We start from the raw sequence: 23112 nt of genomic DNA on the forward strand, positions 1-23112 counted from the left end.
TGGAAAGTCGCGGACGTTGCGGGCGATTTGAGCGTAAGTGGAACGCACCCTTGAGGTACCCCTGATTAAAGCACTGACGAGGGCGCGAGATATAAATCATATATATGTTCAATATCTGCGGCAGAACTCTTCAACGAACATAATTGTGGTATTTAGACGAAACAGCATCCCTTGCGTGGTCCAGAACCAGCCATGAAAGTGAGGGGAGTTTCTCATGCGCAATGAGTCAAGTTGGTAAGTCAATATATGGGTATAAAGGTAATTCTATTCTATGCGGAGATAGTTTTTTATCATGAAAAGTTACAATGAAAAAATATAAGATGTAATAAATAATTTTCAGAAAATACAGATGCAGGCCCCAGTGGCAGCAGCAGCGACGCTACTGATGGATTGTTAAGAACTATTATTGAACAGAACCGTGCAATAATGTAGCAAAACAATTTTCTGGAGACATTATTAATCCCCACAAGAAACTTCAAAAAAGTAAAAAAATTACGCCAAGTACATGAAATCAAATAAATCACAAAAAATAGAAGATAATAATAACATCAAAATAAAAAAAAAGATGTGAAATCTTTTTCTCGCTAAATAAATAAAAGAATAATTTCGTTTTCACTTACAACTTTGGAATAAGTGTCGGCATCGATGTCCTCAAAACAGTCCACCTCCTGCACTGAGGACAAAGGGAGGACTGCTGGTTTCATCGGTTGACCGGTATTATGGGTGGCCTGGACAGATTTCTGAATACTCATCAAGAGAGTATTCATTCTTCTGCAAACAGAACGGATGGAGACGTAACGTATTAATAAACACGATACACGCGATACTTACATTAGCTCCGCCTCGATCCGATTGCACCCCGCGAGATCTTCCATGCTCCTGCGAACATTAAAATTTATAAGAAAATGTCCTTACAGTAATATTTTTATAGCAAAAAAAAAAGAAACATGTAAATTTACCCATTATCAGGAGGTTGGGTCGGCGCTGTATTGTGCCGCAGCGACTCACCTTGGATCACAGTGGCGCGTGCAGACGATGTCCCTGGATCCTGATGATACGTGAATGGTGCGGGGGCAGGAACACTGGCCGCATAATTATCCTGAAACATATAAACATTACTCGGGTCAACAGTAGGAACACCCTTTGACGTTGTTGAACCGTGTTCCTGCAGGACCATCCTTAAATCATCGATTTCCTGATCGATCGGTGGTTTCGGCGCGGTCGACGTTCTTCGCCGTTTCGGCGCTTCCTCCTCCGAAGAAGTCATCTGGTACCGTGCTGGTTTTGTGGTCACACGTTTCCCTCGTTGGTCCATGTCAGCCTGTAAAGGCTCGTATAGACTGGGCGATAATCGCCGGCAACTTTGTCGCCAGCGACTCCAGCGGGTCGCCTGGCGACTCGCTGGGATGCATCGACTTGTCTCCAGCGACTTTTACCGAGCGGCTGGTATCTAGCGACTTGTGTCCGGCGACTCGGCAACTTGTGTCCCCCACGTTATGACCAAGACCTTTCGGCGTCCATTCCAAACTCTATTTAGTAGCCATGAATCCGTCAATAGCTATGGGTGTTGGCGCCGCGTTCATTGTAATAGCATCCACCAAAAGAAAAAGAAAAAGGCGTTGGTGGAAAAAGGCGTTTTTGAGAATTGGAGAACATTACGGTGACGATTTAATGTCACAGTTTCTATTAAACGACGGCGGTAGTTTCATTAATTTTGTGCGAATGACAAAATCTGATTTTGAAGAGCTCCTGACATTAGTGGCTCCAAAAATTGCAAAGAAAGACACAAATTGTCGTCTTGCAATTCCACCCACTATACGATTAGCTGTCACGCTATATTGAACTCGCTACGCATATGGAACGGGAACCTCAGGTATACATTATCATAAACGATGTAAAATTGTTCATATTTCAGGCCCAAGGCAAACCAGTTGTTTCCGAAAAACTAGCCAAGTTAATCGGCGAAAACGTCTCATCAGAGTCGCAGTTTATGATCGTATTATCCCGCACTTCGACAGTGGACAACGATGCGTACGGGTGCGAAGTCACCATCTATACCTACTCACCACCCGCCGACACACCATTAAACGGATTAACAAAAAGGCCGCTTTATATTCTATTTTCAAATTTTATTATATTTTGGGCCTTTATATTGTGTTCTGTATTTTGCCTTTATGTTGGGTCCTTAATTATCGCGAAGCGAAAACTCATTTATCGTTTATTGATGGGCAATTCCGTATTTCCCAAGACAGCTTCGACAACATCTGGTTGGCAGATTTTCAAAGGGCAATCAAGAATGTACCTTCGCAGTCTTTAAGAATTTATAAATTATTCGCTGTGAACAAAAATGCGACTTTTCGTTAATACGCAGGTATCCACGGGAACAGTAAACAGCTGGATGCTTCCCAACGTATTGGAAATAAAAAAAAATTGTGTATATGCAATTGCATGCTTCGGGGGGGGGGGGGTGTAAAATTATTAGCGCATACGATATTTTTCTTCGATTATTATTTTAAGAGATAAGATGGTCAAGTTCGGGTTTTTAAATGGAACTATTTTCTATTAACTATTGTCCCAGTGTTCCTTTTGTAGACGTAGTAAAAGTAATAGTTTGTTGAATCGTTTACCGTTCAATCCATTTCTTTGCTGGAGGTTAAACGATTGAGCAAACTATTATTTTTACTATGCCTGCAGAAGGAACCCTGGGACATTTAAATAAAATACTGTTATTATAATGATAATAAATGGGTATGATTCTGAATTGTTCTTTTCGGTTTTTTATTTTATTTCACTAGTTATGGCCTGTTAATTAATTCAAAACGCAGAAGTATTCGATGTTAAAGAAAACATCGATGCGTAGTTGCGATGCATTACATCGAGAATATAATTTAACATTTTTTACTACGAGCATCATCCACAATATGATTGATTGCACATGCTAATAATTCACAATCGATCAATGAATGCTGTTCGAAGTGTTCGCTTTCAAAAATTAATTTTACATAATCCGTTGGCGCGGTAGCGCTACGTAGAACGTCTACGAAAGTGGCATATTTACTGCTTACAGAGTACATATTTTCAGTTAGCCACGTGTACATATGTTCAATGCAATGATTGTACGCGAATAGTTTACACATCGTGGCTTCAGTCATATATATAACAACGCGATTATCGGTGATTTTAATAAGCTGATCATCATGCATACGCGTGAACTCTAGTCGTAAATGATCAATTATAATGTGAGTTTGGGGCGATGTTGCGTTGCTGCGTAATCGTTGGAGTATGTCCACCTCGTTTTGTAGCAGGAGCTTCCACGTAGACATTGAAAAGCTTAACTCGCTGCCTTTATTGTCGGCTATGGCGATCTCGACGTGACACAAATCCATACCAATGCAAATTCCTATAGTTAGACGTTTATAAGCTGTTGCAGTCAGTGGATAATCACGCCCCAGGATCCATACGATTGATGATTTCGGTGTTTTCATCGTTTTTAGCGATACGGATCCAGAACTATAAGAAACAAGTACATGAAATTGATACTTCGGTCGTTTGCGTTTACAGGGAATGAAGTAAATGAAAAGTGTATAGTAACGCGTACGTACCTCATATTGGATTGTTGATGATGTTGTTGTTGTTGCTGCTGTTGTTGGCATTTATTTGGAAACCCACCATCGTTGCCGGCTGTGCAGGATGAATCGTTTAAGCTGGGTTTGTACCTTTTGATGTGCACTATATTTTGTATGGAGTACCGCCTGTTCCGTCAAAGTCACTGAGGCTACTGAGCGCTTGATGGAATAGCGTCCGAGAGCTCGGCTTAAATAGAGGTGCAATTGCCTCCCCCACCACAGCATTTTATTTTAAAGCTACCAATTTTTCCATAATGTTTTCCAATCTTAACATCGGAGCATATCGCGCGATTGTGTGTAATTTGAGCCCCACCTTCAAGGATAAAAGTCTCGACACGTGTTGAATGTAATATAATATCTGTGAAAGCGTCGAATCTTAGAATTATGCGGTGTCAGCAGAAACTGTGTCGGATGATTTTGCGCGCTAATTCGTCATACGCGTGAATCATAGAAAGAATTATGCTGTATCGGTAGAAACTGCACAGAACCATGCTGGGACGGATCGTCGTTTTTGCATGCGGTGCATTCGAGGGATGAGGGTACGCCAAAAGAGTTAGGCAGAGATACCAAACCATGGTATCAGTCTTAAAAGCGCACTCCAAACTGCACAAAGCCTCAAATCGTTGCAACGTGTTGCGCGGAAAAGACATATTCCATTTACAATCATGGGAGAATTCGCGCAAGTAGAACGCCAATTGTTGGAAATCGTTGGAAGAACACAGCCGAATGAAACGCCCGCGATTATCGATCGGTGTTCGACAATCATTGGTTGCTCGAATCGCGCGGCTCGAAGGACTGAAACATTCGTTGCGCGGTCGTTTCGTGCGCGAAGGTGCCGGACATTCAAGTACGGGACTTTTGTGGCGCGAAATGGACACTGCGTTCGATAGTCGCGTATTAACTGGTGCCGTGTTAAATTCGAACTATATCGAGCCGTGCAACTTCCTCCAGGATGTGGGGACCATTGTGCTGGAGCATGCGCGGGGCGCTTTGAGAAAACGTCGAAGCCTCAAAGTGAACACTGTGTTCAACGGCGAATTTGTGGCAGGTGACAAGCATGTTTGTAAAAGCATCAATACCCGGAACTGTGAACTCTTCGGCACATCTGATCTGCAGGAGTGGTACCAGCGATGCGTCATCGAACCCACCCTGGCATCGCTGGAAGAGTTCCAGGAACGCGACAGCGGATGGGCATTGACGAGGATTCTCAACCTAACCGTCAATGTTAATAAGTACAATCCGCTGCGTGCCGGGTGTCATAACAAATTGCCGCGGAAATTGTCGCTGAAGAAGGCGACGATTAGTGTGCAATCCCCGGACAATGCATGTTTCGCGTGGGCAGTGGTCGCAGCCCTCCATCCAGCCGAAATACACGTTGATCGCTCAAGTTCATACCCCAACTATGCATCCGTGCTAAATCTCCAGGGCATTGAGATTCCAATGTCCCTGGAGCAGCTTGGGAAGTTTGAGCGGCAGAATGGCATCTCCGTCAACGTGTACACCTTCGAGATGTAGAAAGGATCGACGGTCTTTCCGTTGCGCCTCACCAGCCAAAAGAGGGATCGACACTTCAATCTGCTCTACACGCCGAATCATGAGCACGGCGATGTAGGGCACTTTTTGCTGATCAAGGACTTATCCCGGCTGGTGAAAACTTATGAAACGTTGAAAAAATATCGTTGAAAAAAATTAAATAAATTTTTTTTTATTTTTTGCAGATGCATGCACTACTTTGGATCTGCCGAGAAGTTGGAGGCCCATTCGCTGGACTGCGGGCAAATGAATGATTGCGCCATCCTGTTGCCCAGCGAAGGAAACAATCTGCTCAAATTCAGAAACCACTGTATGAAGGAGCGGCTCCCCTTCGTGGTGTACGCCGATCTCGAGTGCATCATTGAAAAAACACAGGACAATCACCGAATGGGTGAAATAGATAGTAAATTGCGCGTGTATCAACACCATAAAGTGCATAGCATTGCACATTATATGCATTGCTCGTACGATACATCACTGTCGACGTATCGATGTCGCCGCGTCGCAGATTGTGTTTCATGGTTCGTCAACGAACTGGAAAATTTTGCAAACTTCGCCAAACCCATTCTGGTCAGTAATGTTCCCATGCTTGATATAACTCCCGAACAATGGACGACATTTCGCGATGCAACACACTGTCATATTTGCGAAGAACCATTCAATGCTGAACATGTATGAGTTCGCGATCATTGTCACCTATCCGGACGGTTTAGAGGTCCAGCACATTCGGACTGCAATTTAAATTATAAAAACGCGTTTTACATCCCTATAGTTTTCCATAATTTATCCGGTTACGATTCGCATTTCATTATCGAGGAAATAGCTACCGCTTTCGAAGGCCACGTTAACGTATTGCCCATAACGAAAGAAAAGTACATTTCATTCACAAAAAATGTTGAAGATACGCCTGCCTCAGACTCGCGAAATTGTATTAAATTGCGATTCATCGATTCGTACAAATTTCTCAATACCAGTCTCGACAAATTAGCATCGTTTCTTAGCACGGATAAATTAAAAAATTTACGATCCCAATTTGAAACATTATCCATCGAAGATTTCAATTTATTGACGCGAAAGGGTGTCTTTCCATACGAATACCTTGATTGCGCGAACAAGCTGCAGGATCCATGCTTATCACCGCGCGAGTCATTCTACAGTTCGTTAACGGGTGAGACTGTATCCGAGAGCGAATACGCGCACGCCGCGACTGTCTGGCAGCGTTTCGGGATTAGAACCTTGGGCGAATACAGCCATTTGTATTTGAAAACAGATGTCTTGTTATTGGCAGATAATTTTTAAAATTTTGGCGAAAGTTGTATCAAGAGTTACGGATTAGATTCAGCGCATTATTATACTTTACCTGGTTTCACGTGGGATGCCATGCTAAAACATACCAAAATTACATTCGAATTGCTCACTGACGTCGATATGGTCATGTTTATCGAACGCGGTATACGTGGGGGTTTAAGCCAATGTTCCGGAAGATACGCACATGCCAATAACAAGTACATGTCATCTTACGACCCACCGGAACAGTCATCGTACTTGATGTACTTTGACGTGAACAATTTGTACGGATGGGCAATGTGTCAGCCCCTGCAATGTACTCATTTTCAATGGGTCGAAGATATCACAACTTTTAACGTGTTTTCGATTGCTGTCGATTCGCCCACGGGATACATTCTCGAGGTAGATCTGGAATATCCGCAACATCTGCACGACATTCATGCCGATCTACCGTTCTGCCCGACGCGTGCCAAACCACCGGGCAGCCGACAGGATAAGTTACTCGCGACGGTATACGATAAGCAGCGGTACATTATCCATTATCATAACCTGCAGCAGTGCACGAGTCACGGTCTTCGTATTACAAAGATACACCGCGTGCTTCAATTCGCTCAATCTCCCTGGCTCCGCGATTACATCGAACTCAATACACGGTTTAGAACATGCGCGACAAACGACTTTGAAAAAAATTTGTACAAATTGATGAACAACGCGGTATTCGGTAAAACTATGGAAAATGTGCAAAATCACGTGGATGTAAAACCTTTGACACATTGGGATGGGCGATATGGCGCGGAGGCAATGATCGCGAAACCGAATTTCCACAGCAGAAGTGTTTTTTTCGGAAAATTTAATAGCTGTTGAATTGCGAAAACTCGAGGTGAAATTCAACAAACCGATATACGTGGGTATGTGCATTCTAGACATATCAAAAATTTGTTTGTACGAATTTCATCACGAGTACATGTCTCCCCTGCACGCTCAAAATTGTAAAATTCTATACACAGACACAGACAGTCTCATTTATCATATTCGATGCGATGATATCTACGAGTCCTTGAAACGCAATATCGATAGATTCGACACAAGCGATTATCCCATCGAGAATGCATATAATATGCCGCGCTTAAATAAGAAAGTCCCGGGGCTGATGAAGGACGAAAATAACGGTGTGATAATGACCGAGTTCGTAGGTCTTAGAGCGAAAATATATGCACTTCGCGTAGACGGCACCGGTCACGCAAAGAGCGTTATCTCGCATGTAATTTCGAAGCATACCGCTCCATTTGTAATAGTCCATTGTAGCTGCTCCACTCTTCTCGAGCGATACCCCAAATTTGTTGATCGGCATCTCGACGCACACAGTGCACATCATCAGCGTGCGGTTTAATTTATAATGAGGCCTACCTCGTGGAGTTCCTCGATAATCGATAGAATTTCGTTGTCGTGCGAGTTGTTACGAGCCTGACGCAACGCTTCCAGCAAACTTCCAGACCTTTCCCTGTCTTTAGACCTTTCTCTGTCCTACTAGCCGATACACGGGGGAGTAGCGGTGCAATAACATGTTTGTATTTGTATCCCTTATTGCCCAATACGGGATTCTGAGCGTCATGATCGCGTCTGTGGGCATTCGTCGCCAGCAGTATACTTTTGTGTTTTTGTTTATCGACATCGGTGTACAGGACATCATCGGGAATTCTCTTGAAAATCAGTTCGTAAAGACCGGACGTTCCTCCGTACCTTACACCATCTATGATTATATTATCATCCTTGTCTATATCAAACGCCTTATCCCCAAGCATCGTTCCACTATCGCCAAAGTATACGCCGTACACATAGTCCATTGCTGCATCCCTATCGCCACTTAGGATTGCGCTCATGTATTTTTGTCCCAGCGAACCGAAATGGTTGCGAAACGTTTCTTGTCCCTCGGATGTTTGAAGTTGCTGTCTAATAGATGTTACAAACGACTCATCTGGAGTAGTTTCGAAAACGTCATCACCATCATCGTTGGTCGAGAGCAATTGCACGCTGGGAAATGTATTTATTGGCTTGGGAGGAACCGGGGGCTCGTTTGATGCGACATTCTGTCGTTTCCGCTTCGATTGAACTGTTGTGGAGGTTATGGGTGAATATTCCGAAGACAAGCGTCGTTTCCTCTTTGCCTTGCGCGATGTGTTTCCTTTAGGCTGTATTTTTGTTTTAGGTGTTAATGTTTCATTCCCCTCTACGTCTGCACTCATCAGCAGTGATGTGTCAGCTTCTGTCGCTGCGGTATTTTCCACAATATGTTTTAAGGGTTCTACGATAGATTTAAAGTATCTCTGCAACGCGATATCTTCCTCCATCTTGCCGGTCTTCAAAGCCTGATGTTTCTTGCGAATAGATTCGCTGGTTTTTGCAATTTCCTTCGCTATTCTCTCGCGATCCTTAATCTCCAAATTATCGATATCGATCATCGTTGCACCGCGGGAGGTTGCTTTCCCACCGACGTGTTGACGACAAATGAACATCTCACGGTACTGCAAACTCGTTAAATCCCTTTCTATAACGACCATTGGACATCGCGCTATCCTTGTCTATTACCACGAAACCATACTCCCGTTGCCAACAATTACGACACAAAGCGCAGAAATCCTCGTAAGACATGCCAGTGTTTACGTGATCGCTGTACATATGTTTCAAGTTGGTACCATCCTGCTTAAACAGAATCAGCAGATTCGCATTGTCGCGTATAAGATGTTTGGGAATCTTTGCATACGTCTGACAGAGATAGAAGCAGTCGACGTTCGAGTGGCGTCCCATTGCAAAGTATTCCCTTATCGTATCTTGCTTGTCGCATGCCACGTCATTAAAGATAAAAATAGAATTCGGAAGCGATTCGCTCGGTGGGATGACGTCACTGTTATTCGAAAATGTAAAGTAGCCAATTTCATTTATCGGAGTCAATAAATTCTCCAAATACTTATATTTCGGCTGTTGCAACGACTTGGAATACACGTACACGTTCTCGAAGCGGACGCCGTGAGGACTTTCCAACAAGCTGACCAGCACGTTGGTCTTTCCACAATTTGATGGGCCACAAATGAGGCAGCGTATAGTGTTTGGTAGCATGCTACCGTGTCTGCGTCTCGTTTTCGGAGACATCATTTGCGATTTATCATCAAAATTAGTCACGCGTATCGCCACAGGTTGTCTCACGAATCGCATCCTCGGTGTGAACTGTGAAAAATGATTTTGATACGTCGAAGCGGTGATTCACCCTATTTATAGGTCTGCGCCGAAGCAAAACAGCTCATTATTCAAAATGCTTCTGATCCTGTCGGATAATTGTGATATTTCGAGACCTAACCGCTGAGCAGTTGAAATATATACCAAAAATTATTCTACTGCGAGAGTTTGGCAGACACATCGATCAGTTGTGGGACAGACTCCCCGAGCTTATAAAAGCCGATTTCGAGGTTCAGCCACATCGTCGGTGCTTGGAACATTATAATCGCCCTTGGCAGCGAACGCATATCGACGGTCCAGCACCATTGATTAAAAACTGCAGCGAATGTCGCCGAAGAAAGTAAAGAAAGGTTGTGGTCTGTTAAATCGGGCGATAAACGCGCTACCTATCGAATTACATATTCCGGAATATCAGTTTTGCTGTCCAGGAACTCATCTGGAAAAACGATTGGCTAGAGATGATCAAGGCATCAATCCGTTGGACGCAGCGTGTCGCGAACACGATAATGCATATTCGCGTAGCAACGACCTCGGTGAAAGGCACGCGGCAGATAAGGATCTCGCTGACAAAGCGCGAAAACGCATCGTTGCGCGAGACTCGACTCTGGGTGAAAGAGGTGCCGCTACAGCTGTTTGGGTAGCTATGAAAGCTAAGACGAAAATCGGAATGGGGATGAAAACAAAAACCCGCAAAAGGACTCCAAAGAAAGCATTGCAAAAGCGGATTCTTCCGGTGGCAAAACGAGGTGGCATATTACCACTTCTCCCGCTGCTAGGTTCTAGGATCGTTGGCCGGCGAAGCGGCGAGGATCGACAAGGCGGTAAACGATAATAAGGCGGCGCAACATCAGCTGCAGGAACTGCAACGTCATAATCGCTCAATGGAAGGTCGCGGACTTTATCTCGTACCATACAAGCGCGGACAGGGAATATCGAAACAAAATAAAAATGCCCGAGGGCGTAACTACAGATGCGCAATTGGAGGAGTTGGCAAAACGTATGCGTATTCCATTCTTTAGAGGTGTTTTTATGCGCAACGCGCTACCAGCCGGAGGAGTACGTCGATACGAGAGCGGTATCGTAAATTTGGACAATGTCGAGGGACCGGGAACTCATTGGGTAGCGTACGCGAGGAGAGGGCGTCGAGTTGTATACTTCGACAGCTTTGGGAATCTTCGACCGCCAAAGGAATTGGTACAATATCTGGATAAAGATGCAGTGAAAATCGAATACAATCGAACGTCTTATCAGAAGTACGATCAGAGCAATTGTGGACAACTATGTCTACGCTTTCTACAAACGATTGGCCGCAAATTTAAGGATTGACTTCTCACCACTTTGATTCAGTACGAGTCCAGTCGTACAGCTTGGAATATGTCGTTAACATTCACTCTAACCGGCAAGAGTAGCACCCTCGCGGTGAGCTACTTTCCGCCCATAGATTTAAGCGACGATGATTACGAGCTTGGTCCAACAACCTTCGAAACTTATCACACAGTACCGAACATCGACTCGAGCAAAGATAAATTCTACTTCGCCGCAAACTATGATGTCAACAGCAGCGTTGACACCAGCCATGAATACATTACGATTCCCCACGGTTCCTACGAACTAGACGCCATTGCCAAGTATTTGAAGCAGCGATTACTCGAACGGTATCCTCAAAATCTCGGTGGCACCGATTACAACAATGACGATGGTGACAACGATATGTATCCTATAGTGTTGCGCGCCAACAAGAACACCATGAAAAGCGAGCTGTACTGTCGGTTCGCCGTAGACTTTACAAAGCCCAATAACATTGGATCGTTACTGGGATACTCGAGAAATCGCGTATTAGTACCGGGACAGTGTCACGAATCGGACGATCCGATTAATATCATGAACGTGAACAGTATTCGCATAGAATGTAGCGTGACCGCTGGTGCGTACAACAATGGGACACGTGTACACACGATACATGAATTTTCTCCGGGAGTCCCACCAGGATATAAGATATCGGAAACGCCCGCGCAGATCATTTACCTTCCAATCACCGCACAGGTCATTTCAGATCTAACGATACGCGTTGTGGATCAAGACGGACGGTTGCTTGATTTTCGAGGTGAAGAGATTACTATCAGACTTCACGTACGATGACGACGACGACAATAATACGCGTGGTGCGAACGAAAGAGATGCTTGTATTGAACGACTCCAGAAACCCATTTCTTCCAAGTGAAATTGTTCACAACAACAACAACTGCAACAGCTTTGATCACGCTAAAAAGAAGAGGCTCACTGCTGCAAACATTGCATTTTTTAAATCATTGGGATTCATTGTACGCATTTAAGTTGAAAATTTTTTTGACATTCTAAACATTGGAGGGAAGCCGACGTTTGATGATCGCATCGTCAAGCTCGAGACTCACACATACAACCATAACGTCAACACGACGTTTGGGTACAGCGATGAGATAAGAATACCTATACAGCAGCAGGATTTATACACATTGCCGTGTGAAAGTTTCCTCTTCCCTGGAGGGGAAATTGAAGATAAATAAGCCAAACGATGCATTAACGGTGACGTTGGGAAATAATTGCATGGCGTTCTTATTCGATGAGATTCGATACGAGCTGAATGGCGTGGAGATTGATCGTAACAGAAACGTTGGAATAACTAGCACGCTTAAAAACTATGTATCGCTAACACCTGGCGAAGCCAAAAATATGGAGAACGCTGGATGGGGCTTGAAACGACGCGATGGACCCATATTGAAAAATCATTTCAATTTTTGCCTCCCACTCAAATATTTGCTGGGATTTTGTAAAAACTACAAACGCATGATTATTAATGCGCGTCACGAATTGATTTTAATACGATCGCGCAACGATAACAATTCTCTAATAGGATCGCCGATGTTGGAGCCAGAAATTGAATTACTTAAAGTGCAATGGCGGATGCCTCACGTGACGCTAAACGATGTTACTAAGCTATCGCTGTTACATGCTCTGGAAAGTGGACAAAACCTGAGCATTTGTTTTCAATCGTGGGATCTGTACGAGAATCCTTTCTTACAGAGCACGACCAAGCATTCGTGGGCCGTGAAGGTATCTGCGCAGCTGGAGAAGTCGCGATGCACTATCCTTAGTCTACAGACTGAACGAAAGAATAAGATAACCGAAGATGTTACTCGGTTCAACGACGGCAAAATGACCAATGTAAAACTTTTTCTCAACTCGGAATTTTACCCATACAATGACCTGAGTTTGGACTTTGACAAGAATAAGCATGCCATCTTGTATCACATGTATACGCAATTCCATAAATCGCATTATGGACATGGTAGCAATGATGCATTATTCACCGTGGATGAATTTTTGCAAATTGCTCCCCTCGTGGTGATTGATTGCTCGCGACAAAATGAGTCGATCAAAAATGGTACCGTGGACGTGCGCATAGAATTCGAGTGTAAAGAGAATGTGCCTGCAAATACTACGGCCTACTGTCTGATTCTGCACGATCGGGTGGTTGAATACAATCCGCTGAAAAACGTGGTGCGCAAAATCAATTAAATTGCCACGCTACTTGCCTGCCCTCTCCTGTGTCAAAATCATACCAAAATTTCATCGTGAAAATCGGGATGCTTTACGAGGACGACCGCATTCTCCAGTCTGTCTTGGAAGCGAATGGACCTCTAAATTGTATCGATAATGGTCGTACCAACATTCGTTGACCTGCAAGAGTTCATTGTCGATGGAAGATTTGTCGCGAAGGAAGTGGCTGTCCTACGAAAGGGAACAATTCTCTCGCACTATATTTTTGGGAGTTCGATGCCGCAATATCTTCTTACAAAATTCGACAAATCGAGCATCCGGTGGTTTGTGGCAAAACATCATGGACTTCATTGGGAAGATGGAGACGTTCCGTACAGTATGGCTAAACAGCTAATTATGAAAGCTGTAGCCGATGCGATCGACGCGGAAGATGGAACATCCCATGTCGTATACGTTAAAGGGCTGCAGAAACGCGATTGGCTCGTGGATTTCGTCGATGAAAATACGAGAGCGGACGTGATCATCGAGACGCTGGACATTGACTACGAGGATATCAAATCCCTAAATAAACTAAATGTAGTTAATACTCTGCGATGTGGCACACACGCAAAGCACTGTGCCATGCACAATGTATTTAAAATATTCAACTGGTGGTCTAAACGCCAGAGGGAAATACACAAATAAAATATAATCAATTTTTAATGCATAACTGTTTTTCTTCACCCTCCTCAACCACCAACCTCCTGCATGTACGCTAGATTAAGACGATAGTTGTAATTATTATGTAGAAGTAGTACGATTCATGATCAAAGCGGTACCATACACGTATGATAGACGTTTGATAGACGTTCAGAGTGGTACGTTAGGCGTTGAAAGTGGTACGATAGACGTTGAAAGTGGTACGATAGACGTTTTATAGACATTCAGATTGGTACGATAGACGTTGAAAGTGGTCCAATACACGTTTGATACACGTTCAGAGAGGTACGATAGACGTTCAGAGTGGTACGATAGACGTTCAGAGTGGTACGATAGACGTTCAGAGTGGTACGATAGACGTTGAAAGTGGTACGTTATGTGTTGAAAGTGGTTCAAGAGACGTCCAATACACGTTTGATACGCGATCTAGTCGACCTAGTAGTGTGACCTAGTCGAATGATGTGTCCAAAGAAGAAGGGAGAAGAATTCGAAGAACATGATAAGTGCACTCTGAGGATGGTTAGTGAATAATTCAAATATGTATAGAAGGTGAGAATGGTCAACGAAAATGCAGGTGGCCTGTGATGAAGATGGCGAAGAACAAAGGCATCCTACTTTGCAAAGCAATGCAACTTTAGGCATGGGCCCACATGTGGGAGCTTGGAGATGCAGCGAGACCAGTTGTCTTCAACCACTTTTTTCATTTTTTGTGTTACGTGAAATTGCTTTGAAGAAGATTGTTTTTGAAGGATATTATCAATCGTTCAACGCATGGAAATACAATCAAATACACATCAAATTTCGATGATGATGATAATGTACAAATAACTATATCTCGGAATAATCATGCGTACCATCCAAAGAGTGTGGCTTGGCGAAACGTCAAAGCGGAAAATATTGATTTTGATACCTATAGGAATAAAGTATCGGGGCTTCGGGCTAGTGTTGTTGCAGTTCAAACTGACCCTGTGCAAGTTCCTATGGATTTACCATTAACTAATCTATTTGCTGATGATGTTATCGAGTGGGATAATTAAGCCAAATAAATTTTAATTATGTTTTTTTATATTCTATATTATTCCTTCATATTATTCTTCGTATAAAAAAAAAAGTTCAGCAGATTGTTGATAGTGAAACCTCAAAAATTTGATATATTGGATACAAATAGCATTAAAGATATGTATGGAATAGTTTTATACGACAAATTATTTGAACTGATTACAAATAATTACTTTCATATAACTATACAACGTATTTGCAATGACGTCCATAAAACAAAATATTTTATCAATGCTACAACTCTTTCATTAGATTCATTTGTTAGGTACGAAATTGTAATTGTTATTTGTGATATAAACGACGATTGCATTTCGAACGATACATTGCAACAAATTTTTAAATGTTTATATGGACATAATCTTTTATGGGAAAAGGTTGTTGGGTTATTAGTACTAAATAATACGTGTATGTCAGAACAGTTGCGTACAATATACCCGAATCATCCAACGAACATAATGAACATTTGTTTCCAAAAGTCTTGTAAATTACACCACAATGCAGATATTTCTGATTTATTTATTGCACTAAGCGTTAAAAAAGTTTTATATGAAACAGATAGAAAATGTGGATATCCAATTCTTGAATTTACTTCTAATTTTAAAAAAATTAATTTGAGCTTGCTAGAAATTGAATGGCAACAACTGTATTCTTATTTCGATGAAAGTGAAAAAGCAAAATATAAGCGTTTACATTGCGATAAAATGTGGAAAGAAATTTGTTCAAAGAAGAACACAAACAATGATTACGAATTCCCTACATTAAGACAAGTATTACAGATCATACTCTGCTTTCCTCAATGCACAGGCTGTTAAAAAAGTAATGGTCATCGATTATAGGGATGAAACTAGACCTTTGGATCAGTACCATCAGTGAACATTTGTAAAAAAAAGCGGGCCGCAAAATTGTTTACAAAACTGAAAATTAACGTTAATTTTTGTTTACATCAACGTATTCTCTACTCGACGCGTAGAGAAAAAGTCTGATAGAAACCATGAGCCGGAAATGTACCGTTTCGGAGCTATTAAATTGTTAACATCTTGGTAAATTGAGTGTGTTGTCGCACTCACACCACGTTGCGGTGCGTGAAAAACAAAGTGAAAGACGTTTCGCTTTCTCACTCATTCCCATTTCCTCTAACTCGCGTTCACGTCTTTCCCTAAAAAATAGATATAGTACATATGTATGTTATAAATATGATATGTAAAACTAAACCTTCACTTCATAAGCCCTATCGCTTCATCCTATCATACTGTTATTTACTTTTGCATCACATATTGTATATAACTATACATATAGACACATACATATATAATACATCGAAAAAATTATTGTCAAGCTGATTATCCCACAATTAAACATAATTTATACAAATGACATTACAAAATAATTTAAGAGTATACATACTGTAAGCATAAATTTAATAACTTTTAACATACCTTTATATGTACATATTTATTGATTTTTTTGTCTTCTATAGATGTTTAATAAATATAGAAAGGAAACAAAAAACAACACAGATGTGCATTAATTATTAATTATGTCAATTATTTTATACGAAAATTATAAGAAAATAAATTTTATTCAATTTTAATAAATTATTCTCTGTAATAATTGTAACTGTACAAGCAAGTATCGGTGCCCATAGCGTAAGCTAAAGCGTCTATCGCCAATGTCAACGGTTTATTGCAATTCGGATATTGCAAAATCCTACATGTATCGTGAACGAAAATCCTTTATGAGCGAAAATAGGGAAAAAATTTATTTAACTTTTTTACGTAGTATTTAATTCCCTGTGAGATTCGTTTAGAGAATCTTTTCAATTCTTACGAATAACGAATATTTATATTAAATAATACGAAAAATTATAGAACTATAAGAGGTAACTATCATTATTCATGAACCGATTGGGTTAAAAAATTAACCAGATTTTAAGACGAAAATATGAAATCTACATATAAAGTTTTATTAAAATCTATTGAGCCATTTAAACGCAATTGTGTTAACAAACATTCGAGATTTTGGAAAAATCTATTTTTTTTAATAGTCTCAGTATGATCAGGAGATCCTAAAACGTATATTTCCGCGATAAAATTTTTTTCGAATTTTTTTTTCGTTACAAGAATATCTGAGTCGGAAAGTGAAAATATCCAGGAAGCCAAAATCGCATTGCAGTGGCTCGTGCCGCTTGCCAGCAACCAGGGTTGCCGTTTACCGTTGTCGTCGAGGTAACTCCGATTTAATAACTACTGATTCTTTATTACTATAACTGGTACAATTTATAAGTTTTTACAGTGTTTTGTTTCAAAACGGCGTTGTGACTTGACTGGTCTTAGGTTTGCGACTGACCTGTCCCTTGGTTTGGGACCGGTATTTAACTTAGTTACGAAAAGGGGTGGGAGGTGAGCTAGGCGAGCAGCCTAAGGAATTTGGGAAAAAAGGGGGTGTTTGGAAAAGGCGATATCAGGAGGAGCCATCTTGGCGACTCTCGGAATTTGGGAAAAGGGGTGTTTGGGAAATCTGATATCAGAAGGAGCCATCTTGGCGACACTCGGAATTTGGAAAAAAGGGACTGCTCTGGAAATCAGGATATTGCTAAAAGGGATCTGTTGTCCGGATGGGTAATTATCTTGGCGACACTTGGAATGTGTCGCCCCTTACTGAATGTTCGAATTTCCAACCGGACCCAATCTCGTTGGGTCCGTACAAGGGAAACCCATTCGTCTAATGGAGGAAAAAGGGGGTGGTCGGTTGGCGACTATCGCGATACCGTCCGAGACCTGTAAGAGTGAAGGAGTCCGTGATAGGTACATCATGAGTAAGTAAGATGAAAGATCCCCGAACGGCAACCTCACCGGCACTAGAATCTCAACGTTTCAAGAGCGAGAGAGAAAGGCTCATATTCACCGTCCCTCTCAACTCCCGAAATTGTCCGAAGTCATCCGAAGGGCTGGGCTCACGTACGCGCGGATCGTGGAGTTGTGTATGTGCATGGTGGGGGAAATTCTCGATACTCCGGCCATTAACTTTAGCATCACTGAATAGAGTACGAACTGAATGAAAACTATCAAAACTTCCTCACTCTACCGCAAGCGGCGCTGCAGTCGGAAATCTTCGCATCTTACACCTCTGCCCGTGGAACGCTAAGGCGTTCTGCTCCCTGGACGCGGATTTTTAGAGATAAAAATAATAATAATCATAATAATTATGTAATGAAACGATTTGAACACAAAACTAATAACTTCAATCCCATCAAAAACATTTCATGTAAAAAATGTAGCCGAGTCTCGTGACTCCTTTACTCATAAAAAGTTGTGAGATGTAATGTAGAACCGAGTCTAGCGCTCTAATTTACTCTGACACTTCCATTCACAAATCACTCCAAGTCTACATCTTTAGTTGAGAAAGAACATTTTGTGACTTGGCAATTACGCAGTACGAGAATGTGACGGTAATTGCTTACATTTTAATATTCACGTTTATTAATAAAGTATTGCATAAAATAATATTTATACAGGAACTGAACGTTTATGTATTTATAGCGTGAACTTAATTTTACATAACATTGTAAGGTGTAATAATTTCCCTGTGCTGCGTAATTGCGAAGTCACAAAATGTTCTTTAACGAAAGATGTAGACTTGGATTGATTTGTGAATGAAAGTGTCAGAGTTAATTAGAGCGCTAGACTCAGTTCTACATGACATCTCACAACTTTTTATGGGTAAAGGAGTCACGAGACTCGGTTACATTTTTTACATGAAATGTTTTGATGGGATTTCACTTCTTTTTGTAAGTGATCCTTCTTTTCTTAGCTACGGGTTCTTTTTGGACATTAGCCACTTTTTTCGAATAGCCCACTCTCTATCCTTATTGGTTCTTCTCACGCGATTTTTGCGGAGTGGGGGACTCCGCGCTGTGACTAGGTTACGGCGTCAGGACCGAAACATGCGTCACGCCCGCGGGGGCTAAACATTCATGTATCGTTTTTCGGTAATAAGGCGGCGAGTTTTGTTTTTAAATTTCGAGCACCTGGGGACTAAGAGGAATGTACCTATCAAATTTCATGGTTATGCGTTCAGTGGTTCCAGAAATATCGAATTTCTTTCAAAAATTGTTAGAGAAAAGGATCTTTCTACATTTTTTAATTTTTCCTTTCATTGTATCCCAAACACTACCTTTCTGCCAAAGTTCAAGTCTCTAGGGCTGCGGGAAGTACGTCTGATTTTTGATGTTCGGTCAGTCGAAATAACGGAACTTTGAGTTCAAATATTTTATGAACTAGAAAAGATAGAAACGTGAAATTTGGGGGGGGGGGTAATTCCTTTGAAAAGTACTAGGTTTCAGTAAAGTTTCAGGTTTCTGGGTAACTCCAGCACTAAGATATGAGGGGGGGGGGGGTCAAAAGTACGCTGAGTTGCTTCCAGAAAAGACTGCTTACGGCATGCGCCGGACTCGACTCGGCGGGGGCACTGCCGTGCCCCCAGATCAACTTAATAAACGAATTTAAACAATACAATTAAGAATTTCACTAGATTTATATTTGCACGTCCGTTCACTTTCGCTATCGGGGTTCGAGTGTCGTTTTACAAGGTCTATCGGTTTTAACACCTTTTTGTTAATTACAAAATATCTTAGTTTCTAAGAGCCAATCGCAAATTTACTAATTAGTTAGCTAAATTCCTATTCGTCGATCCATTCCATTTCGGTTATCGATTTTCGCAAAAATAAGCGTTTAACAACATTGCGCTGATTTTACACACTTAGGAGAAGGAATCAAAGTTTATTCAAACATCCGTTTCCAAGTAAGTATTGATTAATTTATAATCTTGAAGTTATTTATTTAGAGAATCTCTAACAATTTTCAATCCCCTCGGGCTTGTGCGAACTTCACACTGTTTCCCTTTCCTATTACACTCGTATGACTCGATTCGAACTTCGCGCTTCTAAAGTTTATACTACACGCCGCTAGACGGGAGTCGCAACACCGTCTTTTGTTGCGGTTTCCGCTGGTTAAATATGTGTGATTGCGTGAAATTAGCTATATGACATAGAGATATCGAAACTAGATGTAGAGCGAAATTCAAAATCCTTTGTAGCGAAAAGATTTATTATAGACATGTGGGTTCGAAACGAACAACACATCTGGAAGGTTTTAAACGAGATTGAAACGGAGGACGAGGAAGAGTTTAGTGCCAGGACTCGTAAACACGTAGAGCGCGTTGTGCTTCTCGAGGGTTTTTCCATGCCAGTTTTTCGAACGTGCTCATACAATATTAGTAGGATACCTGAACTCGGAAGGCATACGAGAATCTGCGATAGCATTCAGTAATTTTCAAGACTACAGTTAGGCCAAGCGAGGATAATAAACGGCTTAACTTTTCCTTCCACATCTGCGTGCCAGGTTTCGACGAGCGAGCAGCTGCTCGTCTCGTAAAACGACTCAAAATTCTGTCCTCGCTTTCAATAATTGCCGATGTCCTGTTAGGGTAAAAACTCAGCTCGGAAAAGTCATAAAGTCATAAACTTTGCGCCGGCGACGTCGTCTTGACCCTAAGGGTTGCGCTTACCTACCTGCTAGATATGTATGTAATGTAAATAGACTATGTAAACGGAAAGCGTACCTCGACCACCAGCCGAGAGTGGAGGGAAGCGCGAAGGAAGGGCCAAGGACGGAGAGATGGCTGAAGGACAACCCCCTGACGAAGCTTGAGGGACAACACCACCTTGATTGGACGAAAGGATCCAGGGAAGGAGACAGAGGAACACGCCGAAATTGGAGGAGTAGGGCGCTCGGAGGTTACAAGCGAGGAGTGATTTTGTAAAAACTTTAGATCTAACTTGTTAGAAATACAGTCAACATCAAGATATCCATAAAAATCCAGAAAGTGTTTCATTCAATTTCATTCCTTCGTTCTTTGAAATTCCCGCGCTACACGTGAGCTGAGTGCTTCAGCGCTCCACGGGCACGGACCCGCCGCCTATTAAGAAGGCTCCACGGAATCGCGCAACACTTTACACTGTTGCGGTTTCCGCCAGTGTAAATATATGTAATTGTGTGAAGTTAGCTATAAGACGTAGGGATATCGAGGCTAGATGTAGAGCGAAACTCAAAATCCTTTGTAGTGGAAAGATTTATTGTACGCATGCGGGCTTGAAGCGAGCAGCGCATCTGGAAGGTTATAAGCGAGATTAAAACGGAGGACGAGGAAGAGTTTAGTGCCAGGACTCGTAAACACGTAGAGCGCGTTGTGATTCTCGAGGGCTCTCCTTGCCAGTTTTTCGAACGTGCTCGTACAATATTAGCATCTGATACCTGAACTCGGAAAGCGTACGAGAGCCTGGGATTGCATTCAGTACTTTTCAAAACTACAGTTAGGCCAGGCAAGGATAATAAATAGCTTAACTTTTCCTTCCACATCTGCGTGCCAAATTTCGTCGAACGGGCAGCGGCTCGTTTCGTAAAACCACTTAAAATTCTATCTTCGCTTTCATAATTGTCGGTGTCCTGTAAGGGTAAAAACTCCGGTCGAGAAAGGCCGAAAGTCATGAAGTCATAAACTTTGTTCGGGCGACGTCTTCTTGACCCTGAGAGTTGCGCACGCCTACCTCTTAAATGTATGTATAATGTAAATAGCCTGTCTATGTAAACTATGTAAATGGAAAGCGTGGCTCGACCTACCTCGACCACCAGCCAAGAGTGGAGGGAAGCGCGAAGGAAGAGCGAAGGACGGAGAGATGGCAGAGGACAATCCCCTGACGAAGCTTGAGGGACGACATCGTCTTGATTGGACGAAAGGATTCAAAGAGGGAGTTGGAAGAACACGCCAAAATTGGAGGAGTAGGGCGCTCGGTGGTGACAAGCGAGGAGCTATTTTTGTAAGAAGTCAGAGCTATCTTGTTAGCAGACCAACAAACAGTTTACTTGTCTAAATATACGTACAATTCGAAAGTTCAAGCTTGTTGAAATCTTTTAAAATTCCCGCACTACTTCGCGAGCTGAGTGCGTTAGCGCTCCACGGGCACGAACCAACGCCATCATATTAAAACTCCATTAAATCGTGCAATACCACTCATTGCATGAAACGCAACCAACTTCGAAGCGAACAGCACATCTAGAAAGTTTTAGGCAGAGTCGAAACGGAAGATGAGAATGGAAGCAAATACGTGGCGCGCATCGTTATTTCTTAAAGGCTTTTACTGCTAAGTTTTTCGAACGTGTTCTTATAATGCTAACGTTACAGCTATACTCTAATCCAGAAGATGTACGAGACCCTGCAATTGTATTCAATAGCCTTCAAAACCTTTAATTTAACCCGGGCGCAGATAATAAATAAATTCATTTTTCATTTACACATCTGCTTACCAAATCTCGCTGGGTAAGCAGCAGTTCGTCCTGTAAAACTCATAAAATATGGTCTTCGCTTTCAATAATTACCGCTGTTCAGGAAGAATAGAATAACTCGGGTTGAGAAAATCCAGAAACCAATAAAGCCATCAAATTTCGTTAGGAGTCGGTCCCCGATTCTTACGGCGAAGTAACCGATGTAGTTAGAAAGCGTGCTTCGACCACCGTCCAAAAGTCTCGAATTAAATTTAACGTAATCCATCCAACTGCATAGCTAATTATAAGTAATTTTGAACATTCCCGCGCAACCTCACGAGCATCAAACGTATCGAAAACATGGACCTAAGAATTAAATGGACGGAGCCCAAAGCTGCGGGGCCTAAGCTCGTGTCAGTAAGGGGGGTACATGATACTGCGCATGTGGTGGTGGACGATCGGTGATTGGTTAATGAAAGTGACATATCATCGATAAGAGGCATTGCCTCTTTTATATTTTTTTATGGTTAAGTTTGTCGTTGAGTTTGAAACGTTAATACGTAATTGCAACATTATACTTTGGTCTCTTAACACTTGGTAAAACTTACGCTACTTGTCAATTGAGGGGCTCATATGTAAGTACATATATATAAGCAATAGTTTTATACATATAAACATATTTTAATACACCCTATATAAGCATTCCGTTTCAAATAATGCGTACTACTCCACCAATCACAAGCCATCCACCACGACTTCTCTCCTCCCGATTGACTGGCTTGACCCCCTCCTCCATGTTTAGACTTTGTGCTCCGTTCATT

At 42.0% G+C, this 23112-nt stretch overlaps 2 protein-coding genes across 2 annotated transcripts; one reads left to right on the plus strand and one right to left on the minus strand.

The window, feature by feature from the left end:
- Nucleotides 1–584: 584 nt before the first annotated feature.
- On the minus strand, nt 585–1315 carry LOC143373147 (uncharacterized). The gene is made up of 3 exons (XM_076820093.1): nt 960–1315; nt 832–879; nt 585–771 (listed from the first exon to the last, which is right to left on the minus strand). Exons 1-3 carry the CDS (start codon nt 1313–1315, stop codon nt 585–587), a joined length of 591 nt encoding a protein of 196 aa, XP_076676208.1.
- A 3020-nt stretch (nt 1316–4335) lies between these two features.
- LOC143373148 (uncharacterized) lies at nt 4336–15845 on the plus strand. Its single transcript, XM_076820094.1, is given in 2 exon segments — nt 4336–5273; nt 15777–15845. Coding segments are annotated over 2 exon segments (990 nt in total). The 5' UTR covers nt 4336–4352.
- The last annotated feature ends 7267 nt before the right edge of the window (nt 15846–23112 follow it).

Source organism: Andrena cerasifolii, chromosome 9 (assembly GCF_050908995.1).
Source record: "Andrena cerasifolii isolate SP2316 chromosome 9, iyAndCera1_principal, whole genome shotgun sequence".
Taxonomy (NCBI): domain Eukaryota; kingdom Metazoa; phylum Arthropoda; class Insecta; order Hymenoptera; family Andrenidae; genus Andrena; species Andrena cerasifolii.

What these genes read in the sequence shown, in the direction of transcription:
- LOC143373147 (XM_076820093.1), bottom strand. Translation starts at nt 1,315, where the DNA reads ATGGACCAACGAGGGAAACGTGTGACCACAAAACCAGCACGGTACCAG. An exon ending in ACCCAACCTCCTGATAATGG is followed by an intron (nt 880 to 959) that starts GTAAATTTACAT and finishes TAATGTTCGCAG; the next exon opens with GAGCATGGAAGATCTCGCGG. An exon ending in CGGATCGAGGCGGAGCTAAT is followed by an intron (nt 772 to 831) that starts GTAAGTATCGCG and finishes TTCTGTTTGCAG; the next exon opens with AAGAATGAATACTCTCTTGA.